The following is an 18,044-nucleotide window of genomic DNA, read 5'->3' as shown; positions in this document are numbered from 1 at the left end:
AAAAACATCTTATACCATATGCCATGTTAAGTTCCAAGTGAATACATGATTAAACATAAAAATTCATATCATAAGCAATTTGGAGAAGCAAGGAAGAATTTTTTTTTAGATACAGATATGAGAACAGTTCATGACTGAGTAAGGAATAAGGAGGATCTCAGAAGATAAGATGGACATTTTTGATTACATAAAATTGAAAAGTTTTGTACAAATGAAACTAGTGCAGTTAAAATCAAAGAAAAAATATTTTGCAAAAAGTTTGTCTGATAATGATCTCAATCCAAAGCATATAAGAAATTGATTCAAATTTATAGTAATATAGCCATTCCTCAATTGAAAAATGGTCAAAGAATATGAACTGTTTTCAAAGAAAGAAACCCAAGGTATCAATAGCCACATTAAAAATATTGCTTCAAGCTACAAATAATTGGAGAAATTCAGAGTAAAGCAACTTTGAGGTTTCACCTCATGCCCATTAGATTGGTAAAGATGTCAAAAGAAAAGGGTAAGTGTTTGATGAACTGAGGAAACACAGGAGCAGTTGGAGTTATGAATTCATTTAATCATTCTGGAAATCAAATTGGAACTATGCCCCCAAAGTCACTAGACCTCCCATATCCTGTGATGTGACAATACAACCTCCAGTTTATATCCCAAAGATATTAAGGAAAGAAGTAGAAGGGTCCATAGATATAAAAATGCCTATAACAGCTTTTTTTTAAAGGATAGGAAACTGTTGAAAAAAATGGAAAAGGGAAGTGCCTTATCATTTAAAGAAAGACTAAAGAAATTATAGTATATTAACATAATATAATAATGCTGTAAGAAATAAAGAAAGTGATGAAGAATGGGGAAAGTAAAACCAGGAGAACAATTGTCAATAGAAATAACATTATAGAGACAACAACTTTGAGAGAAATAGGGTCTCTGATCAGCATACACACACACACACACACACACACACACACACACATATATATGTATATACACATATATATGTGGATATATATATAGATGAATCAATACATCAAATAATTATGATTTTCATATAACATAAAATAACCATAATAATTTTAAAACATTGTTTTTATATTGCATTATAATTATATAATAATCATAATAATTATATAGGATATGTTTGTATCCTATATAATTTATATAAAAGTTTTATATGTAAATTTATATGTATTTATCACACAGACACATACATATATATGTGATAAATTGGATATAATTAGCAACATTGCTATTTAAGCTAATTAGAAAGGAAATGTGGAGATAAAATATGAGAAAGAAGAGTGTTCTAGATGTGGGAGACAGTCAGTGAAAATGCAGAGTTGGGAGCACAGCCATGACTACTTTTACAATGGTCAAAACTCTTTTTTACTTTTTTGCTCATTTTTAAATGTTGAGGAACAACATTTAAATATAAATATAAAATTAATTATTATATATATATATATATATATATATATATATATATATATATATATATATATTAAAGCAAACTGCTCTTTGGGAACAGGGGAGATTGCTACAAACTTTCTGTGTAGGGTGACTGAGGTTTCTTGCTGACTGACCAGAGGCTGGTGCTGTAGGCTTTCCCACTACACTGAGCTTCGTGGCCAAATCCCACCTGTTATTCTGGGTTTAGGAGTTCACAATTTACCTGCTGTGGTTGTATTGCAGGTTTCACTGCTGATCTGGCTTTCAGAACAAGACAGAATATTTTACTGAGAGTCTTCCCTATATTCTGCACACCCTACCTCCTCACTCCAGACTTCCCTGGGCTGTACATGGGCTGGGCTGTGTTCCCTCCTGCCTAGTTGAGACAGACCTTTCCTTAAGTCCTTCAAAATGTCTTAAGTTGGAAAATTGTTAAACTTTGAATATGGGTTATATCATTACAAAAATCCATTCAAAACCTTGATCTAGTGTTGATTCTGAGGGAAGCCAGGAAAAACTCAGGCAATGTACTGTCTACTCTCCGTCATCTTGACTCTGCCCTCTCTAAAATTAAGCTTTAACAAATTAAAACCCTTTTAATTTTTTTTCAAGGCACATCAGGTCAGAAATTGGAATAAGGCAGGAAACTTTTGAAGAATTTGTTGAGGAGCAAGTTAAAATGGATTCTCAAAGAGTAGAAAATCAACTTCAGCACTGCAAGCAATTGGTACAGTATTTCATATACACTCTGCTATGTGGGAATATTTTAGTGTATTAGTTGGATAACACTTTAATAATAGACTATAAATTTCTTACCAGCTCTTGTTGCCCTTACTCAAAATGTTAAATGAATGTGTTAGAGGAGAAATAAACTATGAATGAATGAATACAAAAAGATTCCATAAATTCTTGGCTAGGTAGCTTAGTGGATAGCATGCTGGACTTGAAGTTAGGAAAACCTAAATTCAAATTCAGCCTTAGACACTCACTATTGTGTGAACCTGAGCAAGTCACTTAATCTCTGCCTAATTTAGTGGAGAAGAAAATTGTAAACAATTCTAGTATATTTGCTAAGAAAATCCCATATGAGGTCACAAAGAATCTGACATGACAGAACTACTGAACAATAAATTCCAAATTCATTGGAAATAAAAATACAAATGCCAAGACAGCTTCTACCTTTAGGGAGCTAATATATTTTAATGTGTTACAATACATATAAAGAATGTGATAACAAAGGAGGAATTTTTGTTTATTTGTTTGGAAAGTTACCAAGAATATTGAGTGGAGTCAGAGAGGAGTAGATTAACACAGCCTTTCCAGAAGCAATGATAGAAGGGATATAATGATGGTTTCTGAGCTGAAAAAAGGAGTGGAGTGAAAAGGGATAAAGAAGAAATTCAAGAGTGAAATGTAGGGTAATGCTGGAGAAACTGAGGCAAGATAGAGATTAGAGATTTTTCATATTTTATTGGAGGGAGAGTTGGACTGGCTAAGCCATCTTAGCCAGCTGGGAAAATGGCATTCTTGCCTCAAAGCATCCAACAATGAGTGAGTGATTACAGAGACTCTTATAGGGCTCCAGCCATCAGGGAAACAAAGGCAATGGGGGAGTAGAGCACTGGTGAGTGAGAAGTTCCAGGAAAGGACCATAAATTCAGTTCTGATGGATTTGGAATTAAGGAGGAAGGATCATAAATTCTGGTAAGTTGGGAAGAAGCTAGGAGCCAGGATGTTTGATTCGGAGGGTCTCATCTAAGTATTTGAGATAAGACATCTGGAGTTTTATGACTCTTTGGAATGCAGGGCTACCAGCCCTAATTATCTCATTCCTAGGCCAGGAAGGGGGGGTTGTCACCAGGGAGACTGAGACAGAACAATTCAAGGAAACAAGGCAAAACAATTAAAGGAAACTGAGGCAGGGAAACTGAGCAGTATGACTGGGGGCAAATGCAGATATAGTAGGTAACTAAAGCAACCATCACTTGGAAAAGGGGGGAAATGGGAAGGATGAGAGTCCAGGTCAAGAGTTACAGGCTTGAAAAATTTAAGTCCTTCACAGCTTGGTTTCTGGACAAGAGAATACTAACATTGATGCAGGGTAGAGTTTCAATTTTATTTTGCTTGTTTTTTTTTCAGATTCTTCTTTTTTTTTAAATAATAGCTCTCTGTTTTTCAAAATACATGCAAAGATAATTTTTGACATTCAGCCTTGTAAAATTCCAAATTTTTCTCCTTCCCTTATCAACTTTTTCACCTCCCTTATCCCCTAGACAACAAGTAATCCAATATAGGTTAAACATGTGCATTTCTTCTAAACATATTGCCACATTTATCATGCTGCACAAGAAAAATCAGATCAAAAAGGGGAAAATGCAGAAACAAACAAACAAACAACAACAACAAAGGTGAAAATATTCCATCTCCATTATCTTTTTTTTTTGAATGAGGATGGCTTTTTCCATCACAAATCTATTGAAATCTCCTTGAAAAACCTTATTGTTGAAAAGAGCAAAGTTATAATTTCAATTTTAATGAAAATGTATTTGTCCATATTATATCTCTTTTCTTTCTGCTGGTTACTTTTCCTTCTTCTTAATTGTGGATGATATCCTCAACTATTTTCTCGTCTCTCTTTATACTTAGTCCCTCAAGAAGCTAATCTACTCTCATAACTCTTACTATTACATTATTGATGATTCTCAAATTTCTATCTCCTCTCCTGTTCTCTTGAAATCTATTTTAGTCTCTCCAGCAACTCAAAGGAAAAGTCTATTTTTCAATGTTGCTGTTATCTTAAAATCATTATGCTTGCAACCTAACTCATTATTTTCTCCCTAAATTGGTGTCATTGTCTGCCAATGAGCAGCCTATTTATTTGAGAGCTTTATACTATGCATTTAAGAAGATGGAAAATTTAGATAAGATGTGGCCCCTGCCTTCAAGGAATTTATTGTCAAGCATAAATGAGAGGGGGCAGCTAGTTGGTACAGTGGATAGAGCACCAGCCCTGAAGTCAGGAATACCTGAATTCAAATCTGATCTCAGACACTTAACACGTCCTGGCTGTGTGACTCTGGGCAAGTCACTTAACCCCAATTGCCTCAGCAAAGAAAGAAAGAAAGAAAGAAAGAAAGAAAGAAAGAAAGAAAGAAAGAAAAGAATAAGTGAGAAAGATGAACATAGATGACTTTAGCACAGATAATTGGTACATTGGAGAATTACTAAGTAATCTTCTGTTTGAAATATAAGGAAGAGGTAATTACTAATTAAGAGAATCAGGGAAGGCTTCCAAGGAATAGAATTATTCAGAGAAATAGTTAAAGGATGTTATTCCAATGTGAGAAGTGGTCCATAGGTGGACTTTTCCATAGCATGGAAGAAAAAGTCCTATGGAGAGTAAAATTTTCAGGCTGGAGAAGAATCAAAACTCAGAATTTTTTTATGATTTTGATCTAGAATAGCAAATCACTGAAGTTTCTTTAGCAAAAGAGTGAAATTTTCGGATTTGTGGTCTTTAATATAGCTAATTAGATTGTCTTTGATTCCTAGAAACGTTCTAGCACTTATGATTAAAGGGATGCTTAATGACCTTCTAGAATGGAAGAAATCAGACAAAGAGCCAGCATGGTTTCATCAAAAACAGGTCATGATAGAAAAATCTTACTGTTTTCATACTTGTTATTAGACAGATTTACCAGAGAAAATCTGTAGAAAAGACTTGTTCAGGTTTAAGTGAAATATCTGACAAACTCTCTTCTTATTATTGTAGAGAAGTGAAAGAAAAGATGATTTTATAACCACGTAGATTTGGTCCATTTAAAAAAGTAGATTAAAACGATATGACCCAACTCAAGGAACAAAAGGAACTTATGGAATTAATGTTCCCCAGAGATAGGTATAACATTTAGAATCTTAGTGTTTTGGTATGTATGCCTTATGTGGATCAGTCAGCCAGTCAATTAAGATTTATTAAGCATCTACTATGTGCTATGTACTGTACTAAGTACTAAAGATAAGAAATAAGACAAAAAGAAAAAAGCCCCTATTTTCAAGGGGCTCAGTATAACAAAGAAAACAACATACAAATAACTATATATATATATATGACAGAATAAGGATTATATCAGAGGGAAGGGACTGACATTAAGGAGGACTGGCAAAGTTTGCAGAAGGTGAGACTGCGGTTTGAAGGAAGTCAGGGAAACTTGGAGGTGGGAATGAGGAGGTGGAGCATTCCAGGCATGAGGGATAATTACCAGCAAAAACACTTTGAAGTAGCAGATAGAATGTTTTGGATGAGGAAGAATAAGGAGTCCAGTGTCACTGGATTGTACAATACTTGAATAAGAAGACTGGAAAGGAAAAAATGGTTTAAGTTATGAAGGGCTTTAAAAGCCAAAAAGAGGATTTTGTATTTGATCCTGAAGGTAATAGGGAGCCACTGGAGTTTATTGAATAGAAGTCTCTGCCAGATGAGCTATGGCTTCTTGGTTGAAGGAACAAGGTTTTGGGTCTCTGTGCTTATAACCTTCTCAGCTCAGTGTCTAGAAAGGTCAAAGGGCTGCTGAATGGTAGTATAGCTTCCTCGAGATTTTGCTTGAGCCTGAGATGGCTTTTTTATGACTCATTCAGTAGGACCCACTCTTTTCCCTTGGGATTCAGAGCAGTCAGAAGTGACAGTAAGGAACAAAATGTGAATAAATAGCCACTGGTGAAGAGGTTGTAAGGCACAAGTAATTTTCCTTTTTTTTTTTCTTTTTCCACTTTATTTTTATTGAAGTTTTTATTTTCAAAACATATGCAAGGATGACTTTTCAACATTGGCCTTTGAAAAACCTTGTGTTCCCATTTCCTGCTTCCTCCTCCCTTAGATGGCAAGTAATCCAATATATTGTTAAACATGGTAAAATATATATATTAAATCCAATATAGGCATACATATTTATACAATTATCTTGCTGCACAAAAACATCATATCAAAAAGGAAAAAATTAGAAAGAAAATAAAATTCAAGTAAACCATAAAAAAGTGAAAAAGAGTGAAAATGCTATGTTGTGATCCACCCTCAGTTCCCACAGTGCTCTCTGTGGGTGTAGATGGCCCTCTCCATCACAACTTGCCTGAATCATCTCATTGTTGAAGAGAGCCACATCCATCAGAAATGATCATCATATAATCTTGTCTTTACTGTATACAATGTTCTCCTGGTTCTTTCTCACTTCACTTATCAGTTCATGTAAGTCTCTCCAGGTCTCTCTGAAATCATCCTGATGATTGTTTCTAATAGAACAATAATATTCCATATAATTCATATATCATAACTTATTCAGCCATTCTCCAACTGATGAGCATCCACTCACATTCCAGTTCCTTGCCATTACAAAAAGGGCTACCAACACAGGGAATTCTCAAAAGAGAAACAAGTATTTCCTACTCTGGGGATGTAGAAGGAATATTATTAGATCACAGACTAGAAGCCTTGGGAATCATCTTTGACTTAAACTATGCCCAATCAATTACCAAGAACTAGAATTTTTTTCTTCATACTATCTCTTGGATCTTCCTTTACTTCTTTATTTACCTTTCTGTCAGTAGTCCATGCTCTTCTCATCTTATGCCTCTTTTAAAGTAGCAACTTCTAAAATAGTTACCCTGACTAGACTTTATTCCCCTAACCTGAAGACTAATGCCAAATAATTTTTCTAAAATACTTTTATCATCCTCTCATTCCTCATGTTTAAGTGCCTTCAAAAGCATTCTAACACAAATTACATCGAACTATCTGGTTTATAAAGGGAACTTTAATCTGGTCTTTATCTATTCATCTTATATGTTTTCATTGTTCTTCCATATGTACTCTCAAGGTCCAATTAGGCTGATCTTTTCATTGACATGATATATTTATCTGTCTCTTTTAAAATTTCTCTTTGTACCTACTCTCTTGACTCCTATCTTAATAGTTGCATGTTATCTGATTATTTCATATTCATAAATTTACTCTTTCTTGAGAACAGAGATTATGTCTTATATTTCTTTGTATTAAACACAGGATAGATATATAATGATGGATAAACTAACAAATAGATGATGGATTGATTCCTGAAAAATTATGTCAGTGATATATGTAACACCACAATCATGTTGAATATAATTAATATTCCCTTGATGATCCCAAAGGTACAGGACTGGGAAACCTTTCAGGATCATTGTTATGAATATCAATCTTTACTAAATTTCAGATATATAGAAAAGACTGATGAATTTTAAAAACTCTGGTTACATATAATTGAGAGTCTATTATGAAAGGCTGTAGGTAGGAATTTTATACTAATGAATATATGGATTGCTTAAAATGTAAACAATTTGGAAAATAGGGAGAAAAATCACCAAGGTGAGGCACAGATATCATTCCAAGTAAGATAATGTTCCTGAATGTTTTCATTGTAGTTATGCCCCTGCTATAAATGTCTACATGAAAATCCAGGAAATGGTTGTAACTTACAAATATACTGGTAGGCAAGATAGTAAGTAATTTTCACTGAAAAATACCTCTAATAGGCTTTTCTAACCCTCCAGTGTTACTGGATTCATTTAATGGGACAATCAGATTTGATATACTATCTGAAAGTTTCCAATAAAGAAATTTAAGGATACTATTCAGATCGATTTACTCATTCAAATTTAGAAGCATACCTACTTATATAGAAGTATGGGCTCACTAGCTATTAGGATGCCCACATACATATTGTTATATCTCAGGCTTGTTCTATAAATTATTCCCCATAAAACTGAGAATTTTTTAATTGAAGGAGGTTTTAGAGAGAGAGAATCTAGTCTACCTTTTTCCTTCACCTGTACATGAGATACCTAAATCTCTGAGAAACATTGGTATATCTATTTTACATTTAACTTTAATGCTTAATGTTACCATGTTCAGAGATCTTTTCAAGTCATGATGCACAAATACTGGCTTTTTCATTGCATGATTGCAAGTTTTGTCCAAAAAAGGCTAACATGAAATTTTAATGTGGGGACACAGTTATGTGATTTAATATGATGCCCTCCAAGATAATGTAAACAGACATGCTGTGTCTCCATTGGCAGTAGTACTTGTGCAGTGCAGCTATCCACAGAAGATGTCCTTGTTTAGTAATCACAGGGGGGAATAATTGAATTCAATAAAAAGCTTCTATGGATTTAAAGCCTCAGAGGGAAGTAATTAAATTTAATGGACTCCATGAAGATATACAGTGTCCTTTATGCTGAACTGTTTTTCCAGTTTTCCTCATCACATCTGCACTCTCAAAATAGATTAGCCTTTTATGCTTCATGTTCTAACTCTTTTGTTCTCACTGCTGTAAAATTAAAAAATTTAAACTCTCTATTAATTTAACATTTTAGATGTTAGCTTCTCTATAGGCAAGATTCTAAAAAGTATATTTCTCATTTCAACTATAACTTTGAATCCCTTGGTTCTTACAACACTAACTTTTATTCATTTTAAAATTTAAACTTTAAGAAACTAGGCATTGACCCACACTTAAAAGCGTACACCAAGATAAGGTCAAAATGTGTTCATGGCCTAGGAATAAAGAATGAAAGTATAAATAAATTAGAGGAACACAGGATTGTTTACCTCTCAGACCTGTGGAAGAGGAAGGAATTTATGATCAAAGAAGAGCTAGAGATCATTACCTATCACAAAACAGAAAATTTTGATTACATCAAATTGAAAAGTTTTGTACAAACAAAACTAATGCAGACAAGATTAGAAGGGAAGCAATAAACTGGGAAAATATTTTTACAGTCAAAGGTTCTGATAAAGGCCTCATTTCCAAAATGTATAGAGAATTGACTCTAATTTATAAGAAATCAAGCCATTCTCCAACTGATAAATGGTCAAAGGATATGAACAGATAATTCTCAGATGAAGAAATTGAAACTTTCTAGCCATATGAAAAGATGCTCCAAGTCATTATTAATCAGAGAAATGGAAATTAAGACAACTCTGAGATACCTCTACACACCTGTCAGACTGGCTAGAATGACAGGGAAAGATAATGCGGAATATTGGAGGGGATGTGGGAAAACAGGGACACTAATACATTGTTGGTGGAATTGTGAACACATCCAGCCATTCTGGAGAGCGATGTGGAACTATGCTCAAAAAATTATCAAACTGTGCATACCCTTTGATCCAGCAGTGTTACTACTGGGCTTATATCCCAAAGAGATCTTAAAGAAAGGAAAGGGACCTGTATGTACATGAATGTTTATGGCAGTCCTCTTTGTTCTCTCTCTCTCTCTCTCTCTCTCTCTCCCTTTCTCTCTTTCTCTCTCTTTCTCTCTCTCTCTTTTTTTCTTTCTCTCTCTCTCTCAAACTTGATTTTTCTTGAGGGTTTTTATTTCATTAGAATGGGAGATCTGTTTTCTCACAACTTAACTTTTATGGAAATATTTTGCATAACTTCACATGTAGCTTCTCAGTTGTGGGGGGAAATAAAGGAGAGAACCTAAAACTCAAAAATTTTGAAAATAAATGTAGAAAAATTGTTTTAAATGTAAATGGGGATAATATTAAATGATAAATTAAAAATATTTACTTTTTATATTTTGTTACCAATAGAATTTCTAGAAAATAAAAAGTTATCCTGGATTTCTCTTCTATCCTTTCTGATTTTTATGATCCTTTGCAACTTTGAGCAAATCCTTAAGGCTGTGATTATCTGGATCTTTTAATGTCATCATTCCTCTTATTTTTGCAAAGTTGGATTGTTAAGGAGGGCAGATTAACACCTGGAGAGATTACTCATGGTTAATATAGATAACAAACAAGTCATATTATCCATATGGATAAAATAAAGAGTTGAGAATAGTTAGAAACTATTTCTTTTGTGAAGTATAAACATAATTTTGGAAGAATTCTCTTGAAAGAAAATTTAAAATTCCTAAATTCTAAGGATAATTCTTTGCTTTAAACAGGACAATATATGATTTTCTGTCTTTTCAAAGATAATAATGAAAGTAATTGTGCATTTGCTTTATTTTTACCTTCAGAATTCATGTCAGTCAAAGACATCTCTTAGAAAGCCATTTTTAAAATGTGGGGAAGGCACTAAAAGACTTAAATGGAATAAGAAGAACCTTTTCAGAAAAAAACCCAAACAACTCAGCAATCAAATGATCAGTTCAGTTAGTTTGGGCTGCCAGTCATGTTTTTGTTTACCTCAAGAAAACCATCCTGTGCCAGAGTGGCAAGTTAACACACACATGGTCACCCAGAGCAAAGAGAAAGGAATAGCTGGCAGCCCTTCTCAGGAGGAAGCAAAAGAGGACATAGAAAGTTCCAAATCTGAAGAGAAGCATCAATGGCTTCAGGAAAGAAGACTTACAAAGGTAATGACCACTTCTACATTAGGAGAAAATTGTCCTGATCTCATGCAACAGCATCATGGGCAAGAAAATGAATCAAAACCCCAGATAGATGGAAAGAATGGGCCTCAATTTTTTTATTGTCAAAATGATTTACACAATCCACCTTCAATAGCAAAAAAGATTCCAGTAGCTCCTGGTCATTTGGGTCTCCAGGAGATCGTACAGAATCAGGGAAAACAAATAAATGAGACCAAGGAGAACCACAATTCACCAAAAGTGTGGTTTGTTTCCTGTCAACCAAATGAAAATCTTGTATCTTCTGCAGTTACCTCTGGGCACAGAACAGGAGTCTATCCTAAATTTAAGAAAGTCAATGACAGAATAGTGAAGAATGCCCATCAGTTGAATAAGAGCACAGAAGAAGAAAAAGAGTATGTGCTGTTCTCTGATCAGCAAGATATCAGGAGGATAGTCAGGTTGGAAAATGATGAGTCTCCATCTTCAGATGAGAAAAGCTCACTTTCCAGGTCTGCAACTTGTTACCATTTGTGTCCAAGAAGCAAGGATCTTCCAAATGTACATCATGTTGTCCAAAATCTGACTTTTTCTGAACCTGACTATGCTAGTGATGAGCCCAGTGGATCCGAGAATCTGCCCTTGAGAAGGACTAGCAAGTTCTTTGTCAAGAAAAGGAACCCTCAAGAACTGTTAGGAGCAAAAGATGACTCCTCCAGGACTGAATCAACTGTTGAAGTTATGAAACTAAGAAGGAGCAAGACTCTGGCCTCTTTTCAGACATCTCATGACCACCACATTGGGTCAACAAGGCCCAAGAAAAAGCAGAAGGCTAAAAGTGTTACCAGGAACATCCAAATTCCAGATGAGCAACCACCAGCTTGTGATCTTATAGCCAGTTTATTTCCTGTTCCGTTGGACAAAGTAAACTCACCTGAACAAGAACCTTGTAAAACTTTCCATGAAGGTACATTAGGTAAGTTATCAGCGTGGTCATTGCATATATAGTGAACTTTACATTTTTGGTTTTCTTGAATTTTATGTGAATTTTCAGTAAAGAGACAATGGAGTAGAATAGAAAGGTGTTACATAAAAAATAGAAAGGTGTTACATAAAAAAGTCTAGATTCCACTCTTTGCTATCTGAATGACTTTAGGCAAAGCACTTCAATTCACTGGACTTTCATTGTTTTATCTTTAAAATTGGAAAGTTGGATTAGAAAATCTCTAAAATCTCTTTCATCTCTAAGTTCAAATGATATACAAATGTATATAGTTAAAATATTTATTAAGTCAACTAGCATTTATTTTTAATAGAATTTTTCCCAATTGCATGTAAACACAATTTTTAATATTCATTTTTATAAGATTTTGAAGTCCACATTTCTCCTGCTTGCCTTCCCCTCTCTCCTCCCTAAGATGGTAAGCAATCTGATATAGGTTATATATGTATGATCACGTAAAACACATTTCCATACTAGAATAAAAGGAAAGAACTATAAAAAAGTAAAGTAAAAATACTATATACTTCTATCTGCATTCAGATTCCATCAGTTCTTTCTTTGGATATGGTTAGCATTTTTCCTGATGAGTGTTTGGGAATTGTTTTAAATTGTTGTATTTCTGAGAAGAGCTAAGTCAACTAATATTTATTAAATGCCTTCTATGTGGTAGGGTCTGTGCTAAGGAACAGGAATATAAAGAAAGGCTAAGACAATCCCTGTTCTCATGGAAGTGACAATCTAAAGGAGGAAGCAACATCAAAAAATATGTTCAGATATTATATATACAGGATAAATTGAAGGTAATCAACAGAGAGAAAGCACTAAGATTATGAGACTTAAGCTGAGACTTGAAAGAAGCCAGGGAAACCAGAAAGCATTGAATTGAAGTCAGTTTTACAGATGAGTGGAGGATGAAATGGAGTAGAGAGAGATGAAGCAGAAAAACTAAGAAGCTGTTGCAATAATCTGGTTATCACATCATGACAGAGGAGAGAAGGGGATGTATATGAGATGTTTTAAAAAGGTAAAATTGACAGTATGGAACAACTGATTAGATAAGGGGTGTGAGAGAAAAGGGAGGAGTTGTAAGCCTGAGTGACTGGGAAGATGCTAATTCCCTTTATAGCAATGGGGGAATTAGGAAGAAGGGAATACTCAGGAGGAAAAGGAGTTTGCTTTTGGACTTGTTGAATTAAAGACATCTAAGTGACTTCTAGTTTGACTCGTCTCATAGATATCTGGAGCTATGAGGAGAGATGAGAGCTGGGAAAATCTGGGAATTATCCACATAGAAATGATAATTTAAACCATGGGAATTGGTGAATTCACCAAGAGAGATAGAATAGGAGGAGAAGAGAAGAGAGGCAGGGATGGAACACTATAGGATCCTCATGGTTAATGACTATGATCTGGATAAAGATGCAGCATAAGAAATTGAGAAGGAACAATCAGAAAGATAAGAGGGAAATAAGGAGGGAACAGTGTCGTGACATGCTTGAGAGAAGAAAAGAGAACGAGAGTGCTAATAAATCAAAGGTCAAGAAGGATGAGTAAAAGTCATATCATTTGGTGATTAAGAGACGAATGATAAATCTGGAGAGAGTGATTTCAGTTGAAAGATAAATTCAGACAAGAAATTTAAGAAAAAAGTGATGGGCAAATTAGATAGTCTCTTTTCTGAAGGAACCCACATTCTAATATGGGAAGACACATTTAAATGACTTTAACTGCAGGTCAGATGGAAACACTCTGTGATCCTTAAAGTGCAGCAGCAAAGTAGATGTTAATGAATGTTCTTAAATATACTTTTCATAAACAAAATCACATCTATTTCTAGTGTTGAGCCATTAAACAGTGACAAACACCTTGGGAGTGAGGACATTTTCCCTACCAGATCTTCAGGATCTGGGGCTGTACAGGCAGTTGCAAGGCCACACAATTCCTTAGGATTATTTCCATGGCCAATTCCTGAGAGGACCAAGCTGCAGAGAGGGCTGATAGTCTAGGGTAAATGATGCTATATTCTTATGACTCTTTGACCTACCTGGTCACTGGTGAGATTTGATCAGTGCTTAGTATGGGAGGTGGGGATGATATTGACTTTTCTCCACAATGTCAACAATGACAAGGGAGGAAAAGGCTGAATTGGGGCTAATATTGTGTGTGTATGTGTGTTTGTGTTTGTGTATTATATAATTTCTCAGCATCCCAGGCTATTTCCCAAGACTTATAGATACTGTATGGATTTGCACTGATTAAAGAGAAATTTCTTTAATTAGCTTCTCAGGAAGGTCTTTATACTTTGGAAATTGGCAATTTATGTATGGCACATATGGTAATGCCCCTTCCAGATTGATTTTTTTTGACTAGATAAAAGAGGCCTTTTTTGCCTTGTTTTCTTTTTAATCTAATCTTAATTGCTGAATAGGTTTTATCTCAGACAAACTGAGAACTGGGAAAGACCTTAACTTAAAAAGGCCAAGGTCTCCCACTGCATTTGGGACTATCTCTAATTATCCTTATCTATATCTTATTAATGGATCCAAATGACTCTGAAGAAGAGAGTGAAAATGATGACTTTACAGGGGCCTGCCACACTTAAATCCAAGTTATCTGCAAATCATGACATCACCTTCCCTATATAAAGGTCCACTCTGAGGAAAAAAAAAAGACAACATCTGATTGATCAGAATATGCCATTCTTTATCCATGTTAGAAATAGACATTATTAAAGATTAGAATGTTCTCTCTAAAATCAGTTATATTTAGACAAGATAATTTTATTCCTGGCACAAATTTCCAGAAAAGCCATCCCTTTTCACCCTTTATTTTTTGCAATCCTGACTTCTATAAGTCTTTTTATCCTCATCATCTAATTTACAACTCCCCCATTCTATCTGATACTGATCTCAATTCTGGTGGAATCTACTTTCCTCCATAATCCTGTTTGAAGTGATGTTGGTGAAATGTCCCTTTCAAAAGTATGCTCAGCAAAGAAACTCAGACTGCCTCAAATTTAGTGATGTTACTAATGGAACTGTATCCTGTTAGTAGAGAAGAAATTTGACTTAAAATTAGTTCCAGTGAAAGCTTTTTAAATGCCAAGGTTGAGCAACCTGTTCAGTTTCCCAGTTTTGTTATGTATAGAATACATTTTGTATTAAATTTCTTTCTAAGATGCTATGAAGTTATTCTAAAATAATATTCTTGCTATTCCACAAAAGTAGAAGGTGGTTTTTTTCTGTTCCCTGAAGTACAAAGGTTAAGAATGATTATTTCTACTAATTAAAGCCAGTTAGAAAGTAGAATGTCATGCTGCTGATCATTCAGTACTTTCTATGTTCTCTAATGCTATCTGAAATTCTAAGAAAATGTAGTTTTTAGAGGAGTAGCAGGAACCTATTTGGAAGGCTGGATTTAATTCAATAAGTATTTTTCAGCAATGAATAAATAACAATTATTTATTAAATGTTTCATAGATGTTAGGATTGTGCTAAGTGTTGGGAATACAAAGAAAAAGATAAAAAAAATATTTCCTGCCCTCAAGGAACTTACATTTTAATCAGGATATATAATACGTACATAAGTAACTATATATACAATAAATAAATAGATATATAGAACACATACATATAATATGTATATATATATAAATGTGAAATACATGAAGAGCAGATAAAGAATGACTTTAGAAGGAAGGTAGTAGTAGTTAGGAGGATTTGGGGATTCTAAGAGGTAGAGATAAAGTTGGAGTTAGAGGATGGGGTGGAGAGAGAGGAAGAGAAATGGAGAGAGGGAGAGAGGAGGAGAGAGAAATGAGAGAGAGAGGGGTGAGAGGAGAGAGAGAGAGAGAGAGAGTTATTATCTAAGTACTATAGACAGACAATGCAAAGGCATGAATTGTAGAGTATGTAGAAAAGAATAATGTGAGAGAAGACTGAGAAGGCAAAATGTTGCCTAGGTTATAAAGAGCCATATTGCCAAAGAGAGGATTTTTTATATTTTATTCTAGAGGAAATAGGGAATCACTGAATTTTGAGAATGGGGAGAAGATGTGACATGGTCAGACCTGATTTTTAGGAGAGTGACTTTGGTGCCTGTATATGGAAGACAGATTGGAGTGGAAAGACAGTTGAGGAAGGAAAACATATTATTAGGCTGTTGCAATAGATGCTGACCATAAATATGTTGAGTAAATGTAAATGAAGATATAGAAATAGAGATGATGAGATTTGGCAAGATTTGATTGAATATCTAGAAGAAGGTGATGAATCAAGAATGATCCTGAGTTTGCAAATCTGAGTAACTAGTTGAGACAGAGATTGGGATGTTTGGAAGAGGGAATAAGTTTGTATAAAAAGATAAAGAACTCTGTTTTGTGCATATTAAATTTAATATGTATATGAGACATCCAGTTTGAAATGTCAAATAGTCAATATTAATGTAGGACTAGAGCTCAAACTAGAGATTAGGGCTGGAAATGTAGCTTTTTTTCAATCTATTCTTAATCACTGAATAGGTTCTGTCTCAGACAAACTGAGAACTGAATAAGGCCTTAACTTAAAAAGGTTAAGGTCTACCCCCAGAGACATTTAAAGAGAGATGATAATTGAACAGGTTGAACTGATGAGAACACTAAACAGGTGAATGTAGAGAGAAAGGAAAAGAAGACCTAGGACACAGCCTTGAAAAATATCAGTTAGTAAGCATGACATAACATAAATAAAGATTCAGAGATGGTAGGGTAGGAAAAAGTGCCAAATGCTCCAGAGAAGCCATGAAGGATGAAAACTGAGAAGTAGACAAGCATTTTCAGTTGAATAATAAGGCTAGAAACCAGATTTCAGAGTTTGCAGACAGGTGAGGAAGCAAAGCACCAAGTGTAGAAAGCTTTTTCAGCAATTTGGTTGAGTAGCAGAGAAGAACGATAATGAATGGGCAAGGATGTTGGAGGTGGTGAGGGTTTTGTTTTGTTTTTCTATAGGATGGGAATATGTTAAATATGTTGGTGGATTGGGAGGAACTAGTTTATAGGAAGATAGGAAGAGAAAATATGGTAATGGAGAGAGGGGGGGATTGAGGGCATATTGGAGGTAGTTGACAAGAAGATGGAACTTTCAAAGGATAAAGTCCATGCCTTTATCCCAGACTCTGATAAAAGCAGAGATAATGGGAAATAATATTAGAGAGAATTTGAAATGAGATAAGATGAGGTAAATAGCCTCATTTTTAAAAATAAAGTATGAGGTAAAGTCATCAGCTGACAGGAAGGGTAGGGTGCAAGGGCTGAGTAGTATCAAAAAGAAGGTTTAGAACAACTAACTGATAATGAGTTAGATCGATAATTGTTTAGGAAAAATTAGGATTGCTTTGTTGCACTGAGGTCCCAAGTGAAATGAGAAAATATAAATTTGTAGAATCATTTATAATTTCAAGATTTATATCTACTTTATTAAATAGCACATGAAGCAAAGTAGAAAGATGGTGAAAATAATTCAGGAGTAGAGTTTGTCAAAATACGATTGGTGTTAGGACAAAGGAACAAGACTTTCAAAACTAAAGGAAAAATAGTTGATCAAAAAGGCAAGAGTATGTAACTAGAGCAGGGGTGATGGCCTGGTGAAATTGGAAGGTTAATGAATAAGCTTTGATTAATATGGCCAGGCACCAAGTATACAAAGACAAAATCCCAAACAATCCTTCCCTTTAGGAACTTAGATTTTACCATGCCATACCAATCTGCACATAGTTAAATAAATGCAAATATATTGAAATTTGGTCTCTTCATTTACAGGTGAATTATATTGCAAATGATTATAGGCACCTTGTGAGTCATGATATTTTTTAGTTTACCCCACATTACTTACTTTGGAACAAGACCTTATCAATGGCGATACCATTCTCTTTCTATATTACATTGTATATATTCATTTTAAAATTTGCTTTGAAAGACTATCAGGAAAGACCAGGTTTATTTGGTTTTGGAATTGAGGCAGCTGAGCAGGAATAAGTTGGTTTTATTCATTTGCATTATGCTCTTTAATGCTAGTTGATTTAATTGAGGAACTCAAGATATTTTGGCTATTGATATTTCAGCTTAAAAAGGGAATTCTTAACCTGAGTTCCATTAACTTAAAAAATTATAACAATATTTTAATATAACTTAATTTATTTGTGATTCTGTGTATTTTATTTAGAAATA

The 18,044-nt window shown here is 34.4% G+C and overlaps 1 protein-coding gene across 1 annotated transcript in view; it reads left to right on the top strand.

Moving 5' to 3' along the window:
• The window catches only part of LOC100933665, a 94,572-nt gene that overhangs the window by 37,764 nt on the left and 38,764 nt on the right, over window positions 1-18,044 (top strand). The window contains exons 4-5 of the mRNA XM_031968585.1: window positions 2,059-2,173; window positions 10,507-11,815. Coding sequence (XP_031824445.1) covers window positions 2,059-2,173; window positions 10,507-11,815 — 1,424 coding nt within the window. The remainder of the gene's footprint in view (window positions 1-2,058; window positions 2,174-10,506; window positions 11,816-18,044) is intronic.

The sequence above is a fragment of the Sarcophilus harrisii genome, chromosome 4 (assembly GCF_902635505.1).
Source record: "Sarcophilus harrisii chromosome 4, mSarHar1.11, whole genome shotgun sequence".
NCBI classification, from domain to species: Eukaryota; Metazoa; Chordata; class Mammalia; order Dasyuromorphia; family Dasyuridae; genus Sarcophilus; species Sarcophilus harrisii.
The sequence above is the reverse complement of the archived record's forward strand: the minus strand, read 5'-3'. Positions and strand labels throughout refer to the sequence as shown.